At 40.2% G+C, this 22,703-nt stretch overlaps 4 protein-coding genes across 8 annotated transcripts; 3 read left to right on the forward strand and 1 right to left on the reverse strand.

Annotated features, from left to right (window-relative positions):
• Nucleotides 1-5,065: 5,065 nt before the first annotated feature.
• Nucleotides 5,066-6,313, forward strand: LOC128630162 (histone H2B-like). The gene has a single exon (XM_053678786.1). It carries the CDS (start codon nucleotides 5,390-5,392, stop codon nucleotides 5,762-5,764), a length of 375 nt encoding a protein of 124 aa, XP_053534761.1. The 5' UTR covers nucleotides 5,066-5,389; the 3' UTR covers nucleotides 5,765-6,313.
• A 124-nt stretch (nucleotides 6,314-6,437) lies between these two features.
• LOC128630133 (general transcription factor II-I repeat domain-containing protein 2A-like) lies at nucleotides 6,438-12,459 on the reverse strand. Of its 3 annotated transcripts, XM_053678737.1 has the most exons (5): nucleotides 12,405-12,459; nucleotides 12,186-12,219; nucleotides 11,955-12,054; nucleotides 7,218-7,787; nucleotides 6,438-6,952 (listed from the first exon to the last, which is right to left on the reverse strand). In XM_053678737.1, the coding sequence occupies exons 4-5, from the start codon at nucleotides 7,606-7,608 to the stop codon at nucleotides 6,438-6,440; spliced, it is 906 nt and encodes a 301-aa protein (XP_053534712.1). In that variant the 5' UTR covers nucleotides 7,609-7,787; nucleotides 11,955-12,054; nucleotides 12,186-12,219; nucleotides 12,405-12,459. The 3 variants fall into 3 exon arrangements, with proteins under 3 accessions (XP_053534712.1, XP_053534711.1, XP_053534713.1); XM_053678736.1 differs by having other exon boundaries at nucleotides 11,955-12,219; nucleotides 12,405-12,433; XM_053678738.1 differs by lacking the exon at nucleotides 12,405-12,459 and having other exon boundaries at nucleotides 12,186-12,245.
• LOC128630142 (histone H1-like) lies at nucleotides 8,684-14,318 on the forward strand. 3 transcript variants are annotated; one of them, XR_008394435.1, is made up of 5 exons: nucleotides 8,684-9,538; nucleotides 12,414-12,504; nucleotides 12,951-13,044; nucleotides 13,426-13,878; nucleotides 14,036-14,318. XR_008394435.1 is itself a non-coding variant. In XM_053678754.1 (2 exons), the coding sequence occupies exons 1-2, from the start codon at nucleotides 8,940-8,942 to the stop codon at nucleotides 12,448-12,450; spliced, it is 636 nt and encodes a 211-aa protein (XP_053534729.1). In that variant the 5' UTR covers nucleotides 8,684-8,939; the 3' UTR covers nucleotides 12,451-12,944. The 3 variants fall into 3 exon arrangements, 1 of the variants encoding a protein (XP_053534729.1); XR_008394436.1 differs by having other exon boundaries at nucleotides 13,426-14,318; XM_053678754.1 differs by lacking the exons at nucleotides 12,951-13,044; nucleotides 13,426-13,878; nucleotides 14,036-14,318 and having other exon boundaries at nucleotides 12,414-12,944.
• On the forward strand, nucleotides 11,124-11,666 carry LOC128630154 (histone H3). Its single transcript, XM_053678776.1, has one exon. It carries the CDS (start codon nucleotides 11,209-11,211, stop codon nucleotides 11,617-11,619), a length of 411 nt encoding a protein of 136 aa, XP_053534751.1. The 5' UTR covers nucleotides 11,124-11,208; the 3' UTR covers nucleotides 11,620-11,666.
• Nucleotides 14,319-22,703: the final 8,385 nt, after the last annotated feature.

Genomic DNA, 22,703 nt, shown 5'->3' on the forward strand with positions numbered 1-22,703 from the left:
TCTATAATAAATGCATCATCAGATGACTAAAGGGAATGCTGGATGATCCGTCACATCAGTTTTAGCCTGACATTTTTGCTTTTGTTTCACACATTTGTACAACAGTTTTGATGAATCAGACATTGATTGATTCATAAATCAATTATCTTGCTGGATAAAACCTATACCTATATTATATATGTATATATTTAAGTATGTATAAAATGTAAATGGAAGGTTTTTGCTTCATGTTTTTTTAAACTTTGCTGTAGACCGTCATTTGAGTCAAACTTATTTGCATTTGAAGAACACAAAGTGCATTTGCCTTTTAAATAAACTAAATAACCATTTAGTGATACACCAAGTGGACAGCTCAGAGTTTAAAGGGTCAAAGAGAGGACTTTCTGATCTATGTCGAAGAAGGTAAGAAACCTCTCTAAACTGTGCCTTTATTTTGGCACAATGAATGATATATTTGTTATATGATGCACTTCATATAATTTGATGTGCACAGTTAAAGTCTGATTATTAAGTGGTGAATGGTACATTGCTTCCTCAATTGGCTATTTTCTTTTTAATCCTTGAGTGCTCTTGTAAATTGTCTAAAGTTGGTATCTTTCTAGTTAAGCAGAAAATGGAGAATTCACAGAGGCCCATGCCTTTTCTTTTACTTGAAACTCTGATTTCAAGTATCAAACTGATTTCAAGTATTTTAAAAAATCTCATTTTACAGTACACTATGATTGATTTAATATCACTTGTAAATTGTCATAATTTAAAAAGACAATACCTTTTATAGATTAAAAACACAACCTATCAAATGTTCCTATAATGTATATATTTTTTTACGCAGTGATATGCATTTTCTCATTGCAGTCGATTCTGACCCCATCAGCAAGGTAAGAATACAGTATAGTAGAATACAGAAATACACACACACACACACACACACACACACACACACACTCACACACACACAAATGTCTGAGACCACAATGAAAATCTGGATTTTTTTTCTCTTTTACATTTTGAAATAAATAGGTTTTAGAATTTTTTAATATTTAAAAGAAAGAAAGTAAATGTTTAATATTTTGGATATTTAATTTTTTAAATTCTGCAACTGTAAACATTAAGAAACTCTGAATCTCTTGTAAATATTTTAAAGGTTCTACTTTTTTTTTTTTTTTTACTGAAGTTGTAGTCAATAATACAATTTCGATTGAAAATTATAAAATTAAATAAGAAAAAAAATGTAAAATAGAAACATTTTCCACTAGTGCTCTCAGACTTTTGGCCCCGACTGTGTGTGTGTGTGTGTGTGTGTGTGTGTGTGTGTGTGTGTGTGCGTGTGCATGTGTGTGTGTGTGTCTGTGTGTATGTAAACAAACTATTAATGAAAATAAGATTTTGTGTAAGATAAATGAATGAATAAATATGTTCTCTTCTCCCATCCAGTCGATGTGGCCTTAGGAGGAATAGCAATACAATCTTCTTTACACTAACAATTATCCTGCTTACTTTGCTATCGATGACAACAAAGCATCTAACATGAATTTCGACTCATGTACTGCTACAAATCCTCAGTATAATCCATGGTGGAGGGTGGATTGTTGGCGGTGTATGATATTAGCAGTGTAATCGTCACTAACAGAGGCGACTGCTGTTCAGAACGGATAAATGGTGCTGAGATTCACATTGGCAACTCCTTGGTCAACAACAACCCCAGGTGAAATATTTAAAAAAATTATTTATATAAAAATATCGGCCTAAATGAGTAAGAGTTTATTTATAGAATTTTATTAACATTTTAAAAAGCTTGCTGAATATAAGGCTTTGCAATTTGGTAACAAAGATTTGTATATATTTACAACTCTAATGAGGCATTACAACATTCCAGTAAAATTGTTCTTTATGTAAAATACATAATTATAAAGCACTTTAAGACTTAATAAATATATTGTGAAATATTTTCAATGATTATTATTATAAATGATAATTAATTAATGCTTAAATATTCACTCATAAGTTTACTGTAGTATTGCTCATTTAGTACTGTACACTTTATTTTACTGAAGTATAACTCAGCAACATTTAAACAAACTTATTACAGAAAATGTAGGTAAAATATATTACTGCAGATCTGATTGGCAAGGACATTTTTAATTGTATAAATTGTGTAATTCTGACATGTAAATTTACAAGGAATGAATTACTACTTACTGAAAGTAGTTCTGGCTACATGCCAAATTGCAGGTTTAAATGAATGCTCTCACTGTAACATGTTAGTCCTATAATTAAAACTTATACAAGGACATGGATGGATATTAGAATACTGCAGTATGTCTCTCTCTCTCTCTCTCTCTCTCTCTCTCTCTCTCTCTCTCTCTCTCTCTCTCTGTGTGTGTGTGTGTGTGTGTGTGTGTGCTATACAGTAACTACATAGTAACTTAACTACATAATAAATTTTCTCATCTTCCCTCCAGTCAATGGGGAATCCATCTATTTCTTAGAAGGAATAGTGACACAGTGCCCTGCGATGGATTGGCACCCTGTCCAGGGTGTACCCCGCCTTGTGCCCGATGCTCCCTGGGATAGGCTCCAGGTTCCCCGTGACCCTGAAAAGGAGTAAGCGGTTGAAGATGGATGGATGGATGAATAGTGACACAGTATGAAGCACAGAAGGGTTTAATTAGGAAGGTTTTTATTTCATTTTATTTTCCTTTCATGGGAAATTCTTTAGAATGGAGGGCTGCATTTTTCTTATTAACTTTGTGGGAGAGAAAAAATAGAAGGTGGTGCATGAATGACTGTCTATAGCTGCTATAATGTAAGGGATAACAGGAACTAACTTGTCTCACAGGTGTTCTGTAACATTAGACATGACTATAAACTGAGAAAAAGTATGATGTGTCATTCTTTAATAAAATAAGAAATTCTTCTGCACACTCTGGTATGAAAATAATCAACTTCAGGGTGGTGACAGATTTATTAAACATTATTAACTTTGGGTTTAACTTAATATGTAAAACTAAATAGAGTTCCCCTCATTTCTCTCTCTCTCTCTCTCTCTCTCTGTGTGTGTGTGTGTGTGTGTGTGTGTGTGTGTGTGTGTGCGCGCATGCGTGAGTACAGTGGAGTAAGTGAAGCGTGTTGGTGAGAGCGTGCGTGGAAGACTGAGGTTTTTGTCACTTTCTTTCTCTTATTTTCCCCTTCTACAGTATCTCACAAAAGTGAGTACACCCCTCACATTTTTGAAAATATTTGATTATATCTTTTCATGTGACAGCACTAAAGAAATGACACTGTGCTACAATGTAAAGTAGTGAGTGTACAGCTTGTGTAACAGTGAAAATTTGCCATCCCCTCAAAATAACTCGACACACAGCCATTAATGTCTAAACCGCTGGCAACAAAAGTGAGTACACCCCTAAGTGAAAATGTCCAAATTGGGCCCAATTAGCCATTTTCCCTCCCTGGTATCATGTGACTTGTTAGTGTTACAAGGTCTCAGGTGTGAATGGGGAGCAGGTGTGTTAAATTTGGTGTCATCGCTCTCACACTCCCTCATACTGGTCACTGGAAGTTCAACATGGCACCTCATGGCAAAGAAACTCTCTGAGGATCTGAAAAAAAGTGTGTGAAGTGCATATGCTTTCCTTGTGAGTGACACTTTTTAAGAATAAGTTGAGGGTTTGAGACAATGTAGCTAATTTCGACCTTCGAGGGTCCATTATATCGTGCATTTGCGAGACCTGATAAAGCAAGGCCTGAGAGTTGTGTTTGCATTCCTTTCTGTGGTGCTTGTAAGTTAGTGAAGTACTTGTGTGGTAGAATGTGGACTGGCTTCAAAGTGAACACAGACATTGGTGCTGATCCGCTGAATGCTGGGCCTACTAATAAAGGCTTGTGCTGCTATGTGTGACCTGTAGTTGCAGTGGACGTAGGACTGTAGTATATACGGGCCTCGAGTCCAAGGAGGTGCTCAAAAGGAATGTCTTGTGTTTGAAACAGTAATGTCAATGTTGTACAAACACAGACAGCTTTTTCTAACCTCCTTACGCTGATGAGTGTTTGGCTGTATGCTTTACTATGTATGTTTTACCCAAAGTTCCTGACTATTGTGTTGTACTACTACTACTACTACTACTACTGCTGCTGCTACTAATGGAACCAAAACATTAATACTGATAATGTTTTGTATCTGTGTGTGTGCATTTAGAGAGAGAGAGATAGAATGGGGAAGAAGAAGACGTTAGCAGGTGAAAAGCAGTGCCTAGTGATTGTTTTCGAAAAAGAGAGCTATTGTGTGACCGTTGGCGTTAGGCCCGCCTCCTCGCCTGTTCTCAACTAGGTCCTGTCGAGTGTGGATAAATAGGTGGGCGCTGCTCGAGAACGTCTATTGAGTGGTTTGACTTCGAGAGTAGCATTATGTCTGGCAGAGGCAAGGGTGGTAAAGGACTCGGCAAAGGAGGCGCTAAGCGCCACCGCAAGGTACTTCGCGATAACATTCAGGGGATCACCAAGCCGGCTATTCGCCGCCTGGCTCGGCGTGGTGGTGTAAAGCGTATTTCTGGTCTAATCTATGAAGAGACTCGCGGTGTGCTGAAAGTGTTCCTGGAGAACGTGATCCGCGACGCCGTCACCTACACCGAGCATGCCAAGAGAAAGACCGTGACCGCCATGGATGTGGTGTACGCCCTGAAACGCCAGGGACGCACCCTGTACGGCTTCGGCGGTTAAACGCTCTAACACCGAACGACGCGAACACAACGGCTCTTTTAAGAGCCACCCACATGTCTAGAAAAAGAGTTCTTCCGTGTCGGGGGGGAGGCTTTTTCTTTCGTGAAGCATAAGGCATCAAACGCTGTACAGCAGTAGCATAAGTGATAGATCTATTTGTATTTTTTTGTAATAATCTCTCTCTCTCTCTCTCTCTCTCTCTCTCTCTCTCTCTCTCTCTATATATATATATATATATATATATATATATATATATATATATATATATATATATATGCACAGTATTCAATATTATAAACTGTTTGATTAATACGATTTAGAAAATGATTTTAGTATAAACTTACTTCTATATTTCTCTCTCTGTCTCATACACACGCATACATGCATATATAATATAAAACGATTTTTTCTCAAGCCAATTGTTTTTTCATAGTGCACGTTGTCCTGAAAGTACAAGGGCGGGAAGGGAAACAAAGCGTATCGGAGGAAGCATGGAGGGAGGGAGGGAGCAGAATGCAGTAGGAGGCGCCATGCAGGGGGAGGTATCGAATTGTGTCCAATCAAAAAAAAGGTGTCTTGTCTGGGCGTCATTAGCATGTGGGTCTGTAAATAGAGCGGGCGCGAGGCGGGCGCTAGTTATTTACTGTTCGGATACTCGAGGAGCAGCATCATGCCCGATCCAGCCAAGACCGCGCCCAAGAAGGGCTCAAAGAAAGCCGTGACCAAGACGGCCGGCAAAGGAGGCAAGAAGCGCAGAAAGTCCAGGAAGGAGAGCTACGCCATCTACGTGTACAAGGTCCTGAAGCAGGTGCATCCTGACACCGGCATCTCATCCAAGGCCATGGGCATCATGAATTCTTTCGTGAATGATATTTTTGAGCGCATCGCCGGTGAGTCTTCTCGTCTGGCTCGTTATAACAAGCGCTCCACCATCACCTCCAGGGAGATCCAGACCGCCGTGCGCCTGTTGCTTCCCGGCGAGCTGGCCAAGCACGCCGTGTCCGAAGGCACAAAGGCCGTGACCAAGTACACCAGCTCCAAGTAAAGCACGTTACCGCCGTCTTCATCAACCCAACGGCTCTTTTAAGAGCCACCCACTTTTCATACAAAGAGTAATTTTCTCCCTTTCGCTTTCTCTCTCGCTGTGTGTGTGTGTGAGAGAGAAAGGGAGGGGGACTTCTGAAGCGCTGCACTCCCGCGGATGTTCAGGCTTTTGGGTAATTCTAGCAGTCTGCTAAATGCAGAGATGAGTAAATCTAAACAGGGTTGTAGCACGGTTTCGGGGGTTGTATAATCTGAGCAATGCAAAATGGGACTTTAGCAGCACAAAGTTATTCGTATTAAGATTGTAGCAACAGGAAGTAGTTGAAAATGGTTTTCTAATAGCACATAATCATTCTAAATCACGGGTGCCAAAACTTTTTCTTGTGAAGGGCCAAAAATCAAACTTGATTGAGGGCTGTGGGGCAAAAGTAGTTGCATTATACCAAACTGTATTATATTAAAATTAAAGTTGCCATGGTTCTCATTTATCATTTCATAATATTTACAAATAAATCAATTAATAGAAAACGTTAGTCTGTATCTGCTTCACTAATGCAGTTTTATTTTCAGAGTTCTATAGTTCAATGAAACTTATAGTATAATTAAAGCATAGAACCAATCCCATTTATAATACATGTTCAATACCTAATGCCTAAGGCACATATCAGTGACCTCTAATGAGACACATGAAGCTGGACCTTATTTTTCAAAAGTTTTTCCAAATTGGGATGCAGTGGACTTACTGTCAAAGTCAAGATATTATGGAGGTGAATGTCAGTTACTTTACATCTCAGTTTACACTTGTTTAAGTTCATCAGACTGAAAGTCTGTTCACAGTGGTAGGTACTGCCAAACAGAGACAGCATCACTTGTGCCTGTTTGCACATCTTTGGGAACCTGTTTGCTGGGACACATTTGTAGAAGTCTGTCAAGGGAAGGGACCTGAACTTGTGTTTGAGTTCTGAATCACACTGAAGCTCAATTGGTTCCATCTGAAGATCATCACTGACTGTGTCCACACTGATGGTGAAAGGTTGAACAAACCACTCAAAGTCAGATGCAGTGTGTCTGAAGTCCTCAAAGCGACTGTCAAACTCCTGGATAAGGTTGCTGAGAACAGCATCATACTCAGGTACCTTCTCTTTCATCATGCCTGCCTCTCTAAAACAGGGAAAATTGGCTAAATTTCCTGGATGTGGAGATGAGCGAGAGAGGAACAGTGTGAGACAGGGAGTGAAAGAAGAGAGAGGGAGGCAAATAGAATAAATAACTGACAAAACAAGGAAATTAAATCAGGATAATTTAAGAGAACTTTGACACAAAATTTATCAGCTTGATTAACAAAAAAACCCAAAGCTGACACCACTGGATATAAATGCTAACTAAATATAGGTATTAATAATAACAATAACTGCTCATAAAATTATGGTGCATATTATAATTGTGAATGTTACCTGCTGAGAGATGTCTTCTGAGCAGCAGTACTTTTTGTTTGTAGGCTCTGACGTGATAAAAAAGCTGAGTGATAATCTGGTCTTTTCCCTGGAGCTGAACATTTAAAACATTGAGCAGCTCTGTGACGTCCACCAGGAAAGCCAGGTCAGAAAGCCATTTCTTATCCATGGGCTCTTGAATACTACCAATCTTGCTTTCCTGAAAAGCTCTGATCTCATCACGCAGATCAAAAAATCTCCTGAGAACTTTTCCTCTGCTCAGCCATCTAACCTCCTGGTGGTACAACACATCACCATATTGTGCATCCATCTCATCCAACAGTACCTTGAACTGCAGGTGAGAGAGCACCTTGGAGTGTATATCATTCACAATTTTGACGACGTCACGCATCACATCCACAAGCCCGATGGATTGGGCACATAGCTGTTCTTGATGTAAAATACAGGAAATCTGATAGCTGGCCCGTGTGGCACTTTCTTGAGCTGATGAAGGACGTAGCAGTGTGCTCTGCTCAGATCGAAGTTTAGCAAGCAGCTCGTTAGCCTTCTGTTTTATGCCTCGCCACTGTCCTTTGAGAAAGTTGAAGAAGGTTTTGTTTCATAATGACGGATTTTGTACTCTTTCAAAACAGCAACTGACTGCTTGCAAACTAGACACACTGCCTTTGAGTTGATTTCAGTAAATAAAAAGTCAACTTGACAAATCTTTTTAAATTTCCTCTTGTCTGTGTGCCAGTGCCTGGATCTCTCCATTATTACCTGTTTGTTGACTGTCGCAATGCATGCTGGCCTTGAAGTATGCATATACATTAAATAAAATTCTAATTCTTATTCTCTACATTTAATTTCAATTTACATTTTTTGTAGCTCAAAAATAATAATAAAAAAATGTTAAATTAGAAATGAAGATCAGCATCAATTAACCCCCCCCCTTCTCACACATGGCATGGCGGGCCAAATCAAGTCACCACGGGCCAACTTTGGCCCACAGCCCGTAGTTTGGGCATCTCTGATTTAACTGTTGTAGTAGCACATAGTCATTTGAACTAATGTGACATTAGCACAAAGTCATTCAAAAGAGTGTTCTAGTAGCACATAGACATTGAAAAGAATGTTCTAGCAGCATGGAATACAACACACACACACACACACACACACACACACACACACGGCTATAGCGGAGCCTATAGTCACGCGCGCTGTGCTTTACATTGCCCCCAACGCGCTCTGCTTCCGATACTACACACACCACTCGACAGCTGCAAAGACATCAGGCTCGTTCCCAAGGCTCCTCTTTAACTCGGCCCAGAACGCATACGACGGCCGTACCTGCTTTTCGCCGGTTTTTACACACCACATCGCACCAAATGCGCAGCCCGCCGGCTTGAGTACAACGCGCGCCGCGCCTTTTCATGTGCGCTGCGCGAGACTGTTGCTCTCTAGCCGGGCCACGGGAGAAACGAGAAAGCCCGTCCTCGCTCAGCGTGTGCTTCAACGTTTTGAATCTCGTCTTGCGAGTGGGATTTTCACCGAGAAATGCCACGAGAAAACACATCTGAGCGCGCGCCGCGTCCGTGAATTCATTCAGCGGCGCGCGAGTTGAGTCTACAACGCTCTCATATCTGTTTTTAAGACCAGCCCCCGGCCGCGGGGAGGGAGGATCCTGTGTTACACACTAACGTACAGCGTACGACTCGTGTATTCTACGTAGTTCTAAGAGAGATGGCAGAAGTCGCACCCTCTCCCGCCGCCGCGCCGGCCAAAGCGCCCAAGAAGAAAGCAGCTTCGAGAGCAAAAAAAGCCGGCCCTAGCGTCGGCGAGCTGATCGTCAAAGCCGTTTCCTCGTCTAAGGAGAGGAGCGGCGTGTCTCTCGCTGCGCTGAAGAAAGCGCTGGCTGCCGGCGGATACGATGTGGAGAAGAACAACTCCCGCGTCAAGATCGCCGTTAAGGGTCTCGTGACTAAAGGGACTCTGGTGCAGACCAAAGGGACCGGCGCGTCTGGCTCTTTCAAGCTGAACAAGAAGCAGACCGAAGACAAGAAGCCCGTGAAGAAAGCCGCGCCCAAAGCGAAAAAGCCCGCCGCTACTAAGAAGCCCAAGAAGGTAGCGGCCAAGAAACCCGCCGCCGCGGCCAAGAAGTCTCCTAAGAAGGCGAAGAAGCCCACAGCCGCCGCAAAGAAAGCCACCAAGAGCCCGAAGAAGGCGAAAAAGCCCGCGACCCCTAAAAAGGCAGCCAAGAGCCCCAAAAAAGCGAAAGCTGTCAAGCCCAAGACCACAAAGCCTAAAGCGGCAAAGGCGAAGAAGGCAGCACCCAAAAAGAAGTAAAGACGTTTGTTTCTTTCATGCTTTTGTTCCTTAAACGGCTCTTTTAAGAGCCACCCATATTTTCCTTTAAAGAGCAACATTTTCAGTCAAGCTTTATGTAATCAAAGCAATACACGTTAGAAACATACAATAGTATGGATACGCATATCTACTACATATCATGTACACAGCCACAAGCTGATACTGATTAGAGTACAGTAGAATAGAATCCTGATCGTGATTCCTAAACGTCATTCCTGATCTCCAAAACGATCACAGAATATGTAGGATAACATATTGATACATAATAAATCAATGTTAATGATAAGAATAAATAAATTCAGTATATAGTTGTTAGTTCGTGCTTTTGTATGAATATTCCCTTCTGTCTGTTTTCATTCGCGCTCTCTCTCTCTCTCACACACACACACACACACACACACACACACACACACACACACACACACACACACACACACACAAGCACAAACAGGGGTGGGAGGGGTGACGCTGGAATTCGACGGCCTGTTTGTGATTGGCTAATCTGCCATTGCGTTCTTAGCGAATAAGAGAGTGGCCGTTTTGTCTATATCACGGAGACCTCGGGGTGTAACGTTCATTTCGGAGTTGTTGTTAGAACAGATTTGAGCATCAAGATGAGTGGCAGAGGAAAAACCGGCGGAAAAGCTAGAGCTAAGGCCAAGACTCGTTCATCCAGGGCTGGACTTCAGTTCCCCGTGGGACGTGTGCACAGGCTTCTGCGTAAAGGCAACTATGCCGAGCGCGTCGGTGCCGGCGCTCCGGTCTACCTGGCCGCAGTGTTGGAGTATCTGACCGCTGAGATTCTGGAGTTGGCCGGTAACGCCGCCCGTGACAACAAGAAAACTCGTATCATTCCCCGCCACTTGCAGCTCGCCGTGCGTAACGACGAGGAGCTGAACAAACTGCTCGGCGGAGTGACCATCGCTCAGGGTGGTGTGCTGCCCAACATTCAGGCTGTGCTTTTGCCCAAAAAGACCGAGAAGGCCGTCAAGACTAAGTAAACTCGTCCACTGCTGCTTTGTCAGTACCCAAAGGCTCTTTTAAGAGCCACCATCTCTGCTTCAAAAGTGCAATTTTACACCCGTTTTTCTACTGAAAGTGTGCACTAGAAAGTCAGCACGTTTGAAATGAAAACAGAAGCGTTATACTTTGCTAATAACTATGTGATAACGTTAAGTAGTAGTAGTAATAATAGTGGTAGTTAGCGTGTTGTCTAAATGAAATCTGAGGAGTGAAATTGTGCACTTTTAAGACAGCATATTTATAAATAAAAAAAAAGGACGATAATTTTGTAGTCATGATTTAATACCATATTTAAGTAATGACTAGGAGAACAATAGCAGTTAGCGTGCTGGTTAAATGAAGTCTGAGGAGTGAAAATGGTTTGTGACGGCGCTGTGTGCGTTTCTAATGAACAAAGCATTTGTGTTACAGAGAGCGCCAATAGAATAGAATTTTGGCGGGCGTCTTGTGTTTCGAACGGTGGCAGAGAAGACGGTCCAATAGTCAACAGGTGACGTAAAACGTTCTATCGAATAGCAGACGAGCGCGTTCGAGACGCCCAATCAGCGCAGGGTGGCGTTATGGCTTAAAAAGGCCGCAGTTTATTCTGCTTTTCTATCCGTGAAGTGCAGAGTTCGACGCTATGGCAAGAACTAAGCAGACCGCCCGTAAGTCCACCGGTGGCAAGGCGCCAAGGAAGCAGCTCGCCACTAAGGCTGCCCGCAAGAGCGCGCCGGCTACCGGCGGCGTGAAGAAGCCTCACCGTTACAGGCCCGGCACCGTGGCTCTGAGGGAGATCCGCCGTTATCAGAAGTCTACTGAGCTGCTCATCCGTAAGCTGCCCTTCCAGCGCCTGGTGAGAGAAATCGCTCAGGACTTCAAGACCGACTTGCGTTTCCAGAGCTCGGCCGTCATGGCCCTGCAGGAAGCGAGCGAGGCATACCTGGTTGGTCTGTTCGAGGACACCAACCTGTGTGCTATCCACGCCAAGAGAGTGACCATCATGCCCAAGGATATTCAGCTGGCCCGCCGTATTCGCGGAGAACGCGCTTAAACCACAACTCCGTCTAGTAAACACAAAGGCTCTTTTAAGAGCCACTTCATCGTCTCAGAAAACAGAAAATTTTCTTTCTTCGGCAGTTTCATTATTAGAACGTGGTACAGAGATAAAATGACACTATATATATATATATGTATATGTATATGTATATATGTGTGTGTGTTTAAATTGTTTAAATAAAATCAAGGTTTATAAAAACAAGGTTTTATATTAAATATAGTGCTATGAATATTAATGTTTGTTTTTATAGATGAGCCGTTAATTGTGGTTATGTCCGAACAACACAATGCACAGGAATGAGCTGTGTCTGTAAAATAGCTCAAACCTACCTTCTGTTCCGGGCGGCGTTGTGCTGGATGGAGCTTGACTGCCCCCGTGTGTCCAAACTCGGGAACGGCAATTTTCTAGAAGCGGATTTCTGGGCAAGAACTATTACATGATATTATTATTAATCTCTCTCTTCCCTTTTGTCCCGTCCATGATAATTATTGTTGTTCTTTAACAATTGTAGACATGAGCTCATGTTAAAATGAATAAATAGGGAATAAAATGGTAATAACCTTATATATTCTCGAGCGAAATAGACGAGGCCACCTAGGGAACACATGAAGTTACGTAGGAGCAGTGATGAGAATGAAATGACTAATAATATTAAGAAAGACATTAATAATGTTAATATTAGCAATTAATTTGTGTAATTTATTATGATAACTATACTGCTATGTACATGATATAATGTTAATGTGTTAATATGTTTTAAATGTGTGTTGTCCTTATACCGTGTCTAGGTCAGTCTCCCCGGCGCGCGCGCACAGACATATGTAGTCAAATCGGAGGAGCGAGCCATAAGATCTGTTATGACGTCACGTTCAGAGTTCTGTAAGTTTCCTGATGGTATGCTTGACGGTTGTTCCCTTTATGACGCCGCGAATGTCGAGGTTTTTAAACGTTGTGGTATCAGAGCGGGCCTCTGTATTCATTTGAACGGAGTAGTGTTTAATCATTGGTCTATCTAACCTTTTCATGTGCTTAGTTTCTTTGTTTGTTCATCTGTCGTGTTTAAGAATGGACATTGAAATAATATATCCAGATATCTGTACAGCTGCTGTGTGACAATGTAAACTTAAAAAAAAAAAAAAAAAAAACATTTCCATGTCTAGAGAATAGGGTATGTTCTTTAAAAAAATAAATCATAATGATGATGCTGTTAAACATTTCAGAAGCTCCGTGTATTGTCCTTGATACGTGAAAACTAGACAATGCACAGTAATAACGCTGATGAGCTGCGTCAGTGTAAAATAGCCCAAACCTACCTTCTGTTTCAGGCGGCGTTGTGCTGGATGGAGCTTGACTGCCCTCGTGTGTCCAAACTCAGGAACGGCAGTTTCCCTGAAGGGGTATTCTGTTCCAAGTTTTGTGGTAGTTGGCCAAGAAATATTACGATTACTATTACTCTCTCTCCCCTTTTTAAACCCGTTCATGATAATTATTGTATACATTACCTTTATTTTTGTAATGTTCTTCCCTATTTGTGGATATTCTCGAGTGAAATAGACGAGGCCATGTAGTTACCTAGGAGCAGAGTCTAAAATATCTTTTTGAAGAACCTCAAACTATTATCATTTGCTATACTATTGATCATTACGTTACATACATCTTATTCTTATATGGAAAGTACTTAATGAAGATAATATACTTTATATTTTTTATGTAACCATTCAAGTATTTGTTGAAATGCTTTTGTTACTGATAAATACATGTATATTTTAAATTGATTTTGTTCTGTCTGTGATTTTGTAGATCTGGATGTTCAGCTGGTCTCAGATCAAGCATCCTCCTCTGTACTGACTCCACTATCCCCAGCTTCATCCCATTCATCAGATGTCCTGGAGTCCACACGAAAGAGTAGGAACCCAACAGGGTTAATGGAGCAGAATGAAGCAAGACAGGTAAGCTTTGAATAAATGCATTTAAAATTCTCAATTACGTAATTGTTTATTATTGATACTTATCTGTAGAAGTGTTTTGTAAATGTATTCTCGACATAAAGGAAAGGCATTAAAAATCCTCTTAAATTTCCATGAGCATGTCATAACGATGTAAGATGTTTTGACAGAAAGTTGATTGTGTTCTGAGGGCCAATCGAAAGGGTGAGGAAATCTTCAAGGAGTATGAAAAGACCAAAACACTAACATGTCTGCAACCAGGACGTTCACCATCTGTTTACGTGTGGCATATGTTAGAGCTACATGGGTAAGAATTGGAGGTCACTTCCCTCCCTTTGTCATCACAACAGATTCATGTGGCACAGATAAAGAATGCTATTCTGTGTTGCTATAAAAGGAGAATTTATCCTTTAACTTCTTGCAAAACATACACACTTGCAAAGTAAATTGATTTATTTTGAAAGGATGATTCCATGGTCAAGTGTGAAGACCAATTATGCACTGGGAATTGTGACACTTTTTCCATACCTCCAAGATCCTTTCTCCAAACATGGATATGTAAGTTTTGTCTGAAAACCCAAACCAGTGTGTGTGTTTATATTTTCTTCCCTTTTATAGTTTTAAAGTTAAAATGATCTTGTTTTAGATGAGTGTTTATAGGTTGCTCAGCTTTGTATTTTCCACTTGTTTTTGTAATTTTATATAGTCATTGTGTGAACTTATTGTGTTGAGTAATTCATTCTTGAAGCCAAGACAGTTCAACATAACACCTGTGCTGGCTCCCGGTGTTATTCCAAGACTGTTCTTCAGGATGGTCCAAAAAACAGACAAGAATCTCTCTTAACTTGTCAACAGCTATTTGGTGAGGAGTGCAGGGAGGCGATATCTACAATACGACATTTCACTGATGAGAAGATGAGCGACTTTCCAGTATTGACCGAAGATGGTCGGTGAGGATGCATCATCTTCAGTCCTGGATTTGTTCACTTGTTTCCTTGCTGTATCTGGATTGGTAAGAAAATATTTAGCTTTGGAAATAGTTTTGAAAAGGAAATGACCTTCTCTGTAGTTATTAAAGGAGTTCACTGGTACAGTAGAGAAAGGAGTTGTTCAGTGATCACCATAACAACAACAGGCCGGTGCAAACTGAGAAATTCAACGTTCTAATCTTTTATATCCCAAATGTATGCATAAATAACACAGCAGATCTTAATTTTTAGTATTTGAGCTTTTATCCATTTATGTCCGTTGTGTTTAAACCTGTATGAACCTTGTTTAAAGATCGACCAGGATTTCTCCATGATGTTTGGTGACAAAGTGTCTCAGAAGTTCCTGGCAATGTGGTCAATATTCTTCAAGCCAAAAATCATTGCAGACTGCAAGACTCTTAAGAATATGGGCGAGCTGCTGTCAGGAACTGAACCTGAATCTGAGGACTACAATGGTCAGTATAAACTGTTTTGTATTTTAAAAATGTTCCAGTCTTTAAAAAAATAATTAAAGAGAGATCATTTAATTATTTTATGATGTCTTTACGATGGGACAGTGACATGTCCTCAATCCTTTTGCAGCTGCATCTGCTCCCTCTAACCTCAAGAGGCCAGAAAAAAATATCCAAGATCAGTTCAGCTCAAGCAACCAGCCATCTTGTGAGCTATCTTAAGGTATGCAAAAGTTAATATTTAAACATCAGATCTTAATTTTACGAACTCTTGAGGTGTAGATTATTTTGGGATTCTGAGACCTGCATCTCATTTTGCATACTCCACCTACAAACAAGATGTGACGGTGCTAGTGATAATGTAAAAAACATGCAGAGTTTTATTTTCATATTTATTTTATGTCCCTTTGCTGACCTTCAGGAAGGAGCCAGTGTGACTACCTTCATTGAGAGTGCTGACACAAGACAACCATTTCTCCTCTGCATCGGTGAGTGAAAGAAGGATATCCCAAAGTTCTACGTTATTATTGACCAAAAGGCGATCCCATGTAAGGCGCACACATCAGTGGCAGCTTTTGATGAACTGTTCAAAGCTCACTATGTCTTCAGTTTCTCATATGATAAAGCTCTTTGTGATTTCTACACATTTATCCAAACCACTATCTATAACATCGATGTCAGAAGAGCAATGGAGAGCCCGCGTGTTAAAGAACTTCGAGCATGATTGCTGCAGTGAGATTAACTGCCTTGAAGATGTTCACATGTTTTGAATGTAAAGCATACCTCAGAACTTGTTTGGCTCTTCGTCAACATTTAAAATTTCAACATGGTTTATATCCTAGCAAAAAGTTACATTTAAAATGTGGAGAGCCAGGTCGCCTGTTATCATTTTGTACATATAGTGGCTTCTGAAAACACCTCAGCAAGGTACATAGTCACACTATGGATCAGGAGATTGATACTAATCAGGATCTTTCCACTCAGGGAGAATATGAGGCAGAATGTTCAAATGATCGCCCAAGTTTACAAAGTTGGAGTTTACAAAGACATTACTGATGGGTCGTGTTTCCAAAACCATGCACTGTTCTCACAGCAAAAGCACGCTTTTCAGATTCTACTCTATCACAATGATTTTGAAACTGCTAACCCTCTAGGTTCCAAGAGGGGGATCCACAAACTTGGTTGAATCTATTTTACTCTAAAAAATCTTCCACCCAAGTGTAACTCTGTACTGATTAATGTACATCTTGCAGCTTGATTCTACACGGAAGATCTTAAGACATATGGTTTTGATGTGATACTAAAGCCCCTTATTGATGACCTGAAAATCTTAGAAACCGAAGGCATACAGCTTCCTTGTTTTGAACAACCATTGTTTGGCTCAGTAATTCAAGTAACAGGAGATAATTTGGCTTTAAATGGCTTGCTGGGAATCTTACAGTGCAACTAATTTCTGTAGGCTTTGTTTAATTAGTAAGGAAGAAGTTCAATCTATATTTACTGAAGATCATTCTGGGTTAATTTTTCGTTCCAAAGAGGTTCATACTGAACATTGTAAGGCACTAAATGAAAATCATGAACTACGGTCAATATATGGTGTCAAAAAGTCATGTGCGCTCAATTCATTAGAGTATTTCCATTGTACTGATAACTATGCTGTTGACATCATGCATGATCTGCTAGAGGGTGTGGTACAGTATGAACTTAAACTGGTTTTTGAGTACCTTGTTAAACAGGATGCACAGCTTTAATTATGGTTACACAGACCGTAAAAACAAACCAAGTGGGTTAAAAATTGATGATATGGGCAAACACCTGGGTTTGAATGCCATACAGTCATGGTGTTCTCCTACACCATAACTGATGGGATGATATGTTACTTAAAACATCTGATCTGTGATCACCATACTCTATTCAAAGAATTGTTTCCTGATAAGACATCGATTCCCAAGCACCACTTGATGATGAACTATCTGAGATGCATAAAAAAAAATGTCCCTCTTATCCATATGTGGTGAATGCGATTTGAAGCTAAGCACCATATTTTCAAAAGATGTGGCACAAATTTCAAGAATCTCATTAAATCATTAGTAAAGCAACATCAACGTCAATTGGCATTTAACTGTGAAAATGATTGTTTTAGAAGGTTTGAATTTGGTCCTACATCAAAAACCATCTGTAACTTGCAAGGTGGGGAAGAACTCAGTTACAAGTACAAAGTGGGTCAGACATTATGGTACTGAGTATCAGGTTGGTGTGTTCATATGCACTGGATGTACCTATGATCTCCCTGTGTTCAAAAAGATCTGTGATATAATAATATATGAAGAGAGTGCTTTCATTATTTCCTGCAATGTAAAAACGATGTACTATGATGACCACTTCAATGCATACTGTAAAGAAGATAACCAAATGGATGAGTTTTCTGTCATCTCTGTGAATGAACTGACACACTTTAGGCCATTTGATCAGCAGTGCTCTAATGAGAATAATCAAAGAGAGTACATAGTGCCCAATTGTTATATTTAGAAAGACTTGACCTGAGGGGTCAGTAATGTTAACGCCCTTGAAAAAAGAAAACTATTATAAAGCAACCAGCTGTTTTTTTTTCTTTATTTGCCTTTTAGATTTGTAATCATTTAAATGTTATTTTAATTGTGCAGTAGCATATTAACACTTTATAGTGTTAGAGGCAACTCATTTAATAGTACGCAATTAACACTATGAGATTTAATGAATTACTCCTATGAGAATTAATTTCTAACACTACACACTGCTGTTGAGAAACTAACACTTGAGTAGTGTTCAATTTCAACTATACAAAGAGTTGATGTGAACTCTATTAAAGTGTTAAAATGACACTGTGGAGTGTGGACCCCTCCGGACACTTTAAAAGTGTTGAAATGAAACTCCAATAGAGTGGATTTGTTTCTGTTGATTTTGCTGTGTATGTATATTTTATAATCTTAAAGTGCACACCTTGATTTCTATTATAATAACATTATTAATGTATTTCTAATGTTATTAGACATGTCATTCTCATCACTGCTCCTAGATAACTTAGTGTTCCCTAGGTGGCCTCATCTATTTCACTTCGAGAATATCCACAAATAGGGAAGAACATTACCTTTATCTTTGTAATGTATACAATAATGATCATGAACGGGTTAAAAAAGGGGACACAGTAATATAGACCATGTAATATTTCTTACCCAACTCGGGCCTAACTACAAATGTACTCTTATGACAGAATACTGCTGCTGGGAAATTGCCGTTCCCGAGGTTGGGCACAGGAGGGCAGTCAAGCTCCATCCAGCACAACACACAACGCCACCTGAAGCAGAAGGTAGGTTTGGGCTATTTTACAGACACAGCTCATTACTGTGCATTGTATTGTTCGGACATAACCACAATTAACGGCTCTTCTATAAAAACAAACATTATGTAATACTCATAGCACTATATTTATACTAAAAATACAAAATTAATAACTAACCTCTTTATAATGTTGATAGAAAGCCTTTTACATCATTTACACACACACATATATATATATATATATATATATATACTGTACACAGACACAGCTCATCGGCGTTATTACTGTGTATTGTCTAGTTTTCACATAAGGACAATACACGGCTCTTCTGCACTGTTCATCATCATCTATAAAACAAACAAACATTATGTAATATACATAGCAGTATATTTATCATAATAAAGTTCACTCATTAATAACGAATAATAAACATTTCTATATGTTGATAGAAATATAAAGCATTTATATATATATATATATATATATATATATATATATATATATATATATATATATATATATATATATATATATATATATATATGTGTGTGTGTGTGTGTGTGTGTGTGTGTGTGTGTGTGTGTGTGTCCCCTTCTCTTATCTAAATATTCAAACAGCCCAAGAAATAAAATTTGCTGTTTTCTGAGACGATGAAGTGACTCTTAAAAGAGCCTTTGTGTATATTAGACGGAGTTGTCGTTTAAGTGCATTCTCCGCGAATACGGCAGGCCAGCTGAATATCCTTGAGAGAGATGGAGAAATGTGAAAAGCTAGCACTGTGGCTACGTGTTTCGCAACCATGAGCTGTATTTCAACGCTTTTTGGCCACAGCATGCTGCCTCACAAACGTCCCAATTCATGCCCCCCTTTTCCACAGTCGTTGTGTATATCCAGGTAAGGATAAAAGTTACATTTCCATCCATCCATGTTCTATACCGCGTAATCCTTCTCAGGTCACGGGTAAAAGTTACATTTTCCAAAGAAATTTAACTCGCTGAGATGGGCAGTCCATAGGTAGTCGGTACCTAGCCGACCAAGGATTGGAATGCATTGCGATGGCTCAACTATGGAATTGTCCCGTTCTGTGAGACCTTTGGGCCGTCTCGCCGCATCGTCACCCTTCAGTTTATATGACGGCACAGCTCATACCTCAAGACATTTGCATAGTTTTCGTTAAAAGATCGTCAGGTGTGCCGTGAGAAATTGTTATTTATTAAAATTTATTAATTATTATCTGCAAATAATAAGCCATTGTTGAGTGTCTGTGCTGTAATATAGTGACTGGCAGAGTAATGTAATATTCGTCTAGGTGGCAGTAGGTAATTGCCTCCTACCTTCTTAGAGACAAGAGAATTAGTGACGCATGCGACAGGTCGTGGTGGCAGTGATGGAGAAGTTTTTAAAAAGGAAAAATGCAAACTCCGAACTGGGCCCTGGACAAGACTGTGACCCAGGTGAAGAGCCTAGTATGAGTGGTGGTAAAAAGAAAGCAAAGACGGTGAGCTCGAGGCAATACAGCGAAAGTTATCTTTCGTTAGGATTTACTTTCACCAGCGATGAGATGACCCCGACTCCATTATGCTTGGTGTGTGGCGAGAAGCAGTCCAATAGCGCCATGGTGCCAAGCAAGCTTAAACGCTATCTCCAAGCGAAACACCCGTCGCTTCAAAACAAGCCGATGGACTATTTTGTTTGCCTGCTTGAAAACACCGAAACAGGCAACATTAATGAGAAAAACCACAAAGGTAAATTAGAAAGCCCTCAAAGCTAGTTGCCGAACTTGTAGCTAAATGAAAAAAGTCCCACACTGTGGCAGAGACGTTAATACTACCTGCCCGCAAAGACACTGTCAACGAGATGCTCGACCCTGACGCAGTTAAAGACATATCTAAACTCCCGCTCTCAGATAACACAATCGCCAGACGTACTGATGAAATGTCTACAGACATCGAAAGCCATGTTTTGGAAAAGATACGCATCAGTTAGCAGAGTGAAGGAAAGAAACCCAGATCTTATTGTTACACACTGTTTTCTGCACCGTGAGGCCTTCGTTGCAAAGACTTTACCAGCAGAACTAGTTCCTGTGCTGGATGATGTTGTGCACATAGGGAACTTTGTAAAGACACGACCTTTGTAAAGTCGTATATTTGCATCTTTGTGTGAGGAAATGTGAGCGGAGCATAAAGCCTTAATGCTCCATACGGAGGTCCGATGGTTGTAGCATGACAAGTTGCTGGCCCGTGTGTATGAGCTGCGGGAGGAACTTAAAGTGTTTCTGACAAACGAGAGGTCTGATTACTCAAATCTGTTTGCAAGTGATGAGTGGTGTGCAAAGCTGGCATACCTGGCAGCAGAGAGAGACGGAAAGCTGGTGAAGAAGAGCTTTGTGTATGCCTTTCTTCAATTCCTGCCAGGATATCGGCTTTGTGTTCATCTAAACAGGCCCAGGTTTCACACTGAGTGAGTATAAATAAATTGAGAAACTATATTGTAATTATATATACTGGATTAGGCTACAGAGTGTCATTCTGTAACATTTTTGGTTGGTGGTGTGCCACAAGATTTTTCCAATGTAAAAAATGTGCCATGGCTCAAAAAAGATTGAAAAACACTGCGTTACACTACACAATTTAAGAAGCTACACTTACTTCTGCTTCCATTGTAACACTTTTCAGTTTTGGAGCAACAATAACAGCAACAACAACAACAACAAAAAAGTGTTGGAACAAAATAAATCTTATTTTCCATTACAGGTTGCAGGTATTCGCGGGTGCAATGCAACACTGTTCCACACACAAATAACTCTTTTGAATGGTTAAATGACTAAAATCAGAAAGCTTCACCAGCATATTTGACAAAGATGACTCATGAACCAATTCTTTAATCACTAGCTGAAAACGACGTATTGAATTTACACAAACGTCAAATAACAAATACAAAATCCTACTTTCTCATGAATATGGTGTAGTGCATTGCTTAATCAGCAGTTTTTCTTAGAAAGACAAGATATTTAAATTGAATGAATTTAATGAAATCACACATCAAGCTGTCTTTTCTAACAGAACATTAAATTTAGCATTAGCTCCCAGTTCCAGAAAGTTCTAGCCAGACATTCAGGGGGAAAGAATCAGAATAAAATGTAAAATAAAAAAAGTAGTGAAAGATGAAAGCGAAGGAATAAACGAGAGGTTTGTGTCTTAGTTGTTGAGTAATTAAAAACTAAAAAAAAGCTGTGAGATTCAGCGTTTGTCACAACGATGCCAAACGCTCTGCATCTCCCGACTATTTCTTTGGGATTGTTCCCAAACTGAGAAATCAAGGTTCTTCAGTCATGCTTCCCCCACAATCAAGCTTTGGAGTTGACTCCATATTCACAATGACTATAGAGTCGACTCCAAAGCTTGATTCCTTTGAATCGACTCTATTCCCATTACCTGGTATCTACGAATTGACACCAGGTATTAGGAATCTCCCTGTTAATCATGATAATGATCCTATGTACTTAATACTGTGGGTTGTTCCCCTAACCTTTAATTCGAGATTTGTGCTGAATCGATTCTTGGAACAGACTCATTCAGTGTTGCAATCGATTTCAGAATATTAGCAAGGGTTTGAATCGTTATCATTTCCCTTGCTTCCATTTGTAGGAAGCTGCCTTAATCACGATGAACCCAGGCTACGCAGGCAGGACCGAACTCCGGGACAACCTGGAGGCCGCTTCAGATCCGTCTCCATGATTGTGCCCGACCACGCAGTCATCGCAGAGGTGTGCTCGGGTGCCGTCATTCATTACATTATGTAATGAACGCGATAACGGATGTATTCTGGCGTGTTACAGAACCGTTTCACGTTGTCTTTTTTGCTGTAGGTGGACTTGTGAGCTGAGGGCTTCAAGTCCAGTGAGACTCTGGTGAAGAAGATGATTCAGCTGTATAAGCTGTGCAGCAAGCAGCTTTCCCGGCAGGACCACTACGACTTCAGCATGAGAGTCGTCAACTCTGTTATCGTCATGGCCAGGTATGTCCGTCTACGAACAGGGTGAACGTATTAGATTAGATTAGATTCATCCGTTGTTTTTTCTAAATTGTTAATTAAAACTATCTATAAATGTAACAGATGTCTTGCTGGAATAAATTGAGTGTGTGTGTGTGTGTGTGTGTGTGTGTGTGTGTGTGTGTGTGTGTGTGTGTGTGTGTGTGTGTTCCAGGTCTCTGATGCGAGAGAACCCACACCTGAGTGAGAACGTGGTGTTGATTAGAGCGCTACGATACTCCAACCTGCCCAAGTTACTCAAGGATGACGCAGAACTTAAAATAAAATAAATTGATAAATAGTAAAGAACGCCAAAGCTTACATATGGAGTATCAAAGGT

Source organism: Ictalurus punctatus, unplaced genomic scaffold (assembly GCF_001660625.3).
Source record: "Ictalurus punctatus breed USDA103 unplaced genomic scaffold, Coco_2.0 Super-Scaffold_100046, whole genome shotgun sequence".
Lineage (NCBI taxonomy): Eukaryota > Metazoa > Chordata > Actinopteri > Siluriformes > Ictaluridae > Ictalurus > Ictalurus punctatus.

Coding starts and splice junctions, on each gene's coding strand:
- LOC128630162 (XM_053678786.1), top strand. CDS start 5,390: ATGCCCGATCCAGCCAAGACCGCGCCCAAGAAGGGCTCAAAGAAAGCC.
- LOC128630133 (XM_053678737.1), bottom strand. CDS start 7,608: ATGCGTGACGTCGTCAAAATTGTGAATGATATACACTCCAAGGTGCTC. Junction 6,953..7,217: donor CAGAAGACATCTCTCAGCAG/GTAACATTCACA, acceptor CTCCACATCCAG/GAAATTTAGCCAATTTTCCC.
- LOC128630142 (XM_053678754.1), top strand. CDS start 8,940: ATGGCAGAAGTCGCACCCTCTCCCGCCGCCGCGCCGGCCAAAGCGCCC. Junction 9,539..12,413: donor AAGGCAGCACCCAAAAAGAA/GTAAAGACGTTT, acceptor TACCGTGTCTAG/GTCAGTCTCCCCGGCGCGCG.
- LOC128630154 (XM_053678776.1), top strand. CDS start 11,209: ATGGCAAGAACTAAGCAGACCGCCCGTAAGTCCACCGGTGGCAAGGCG.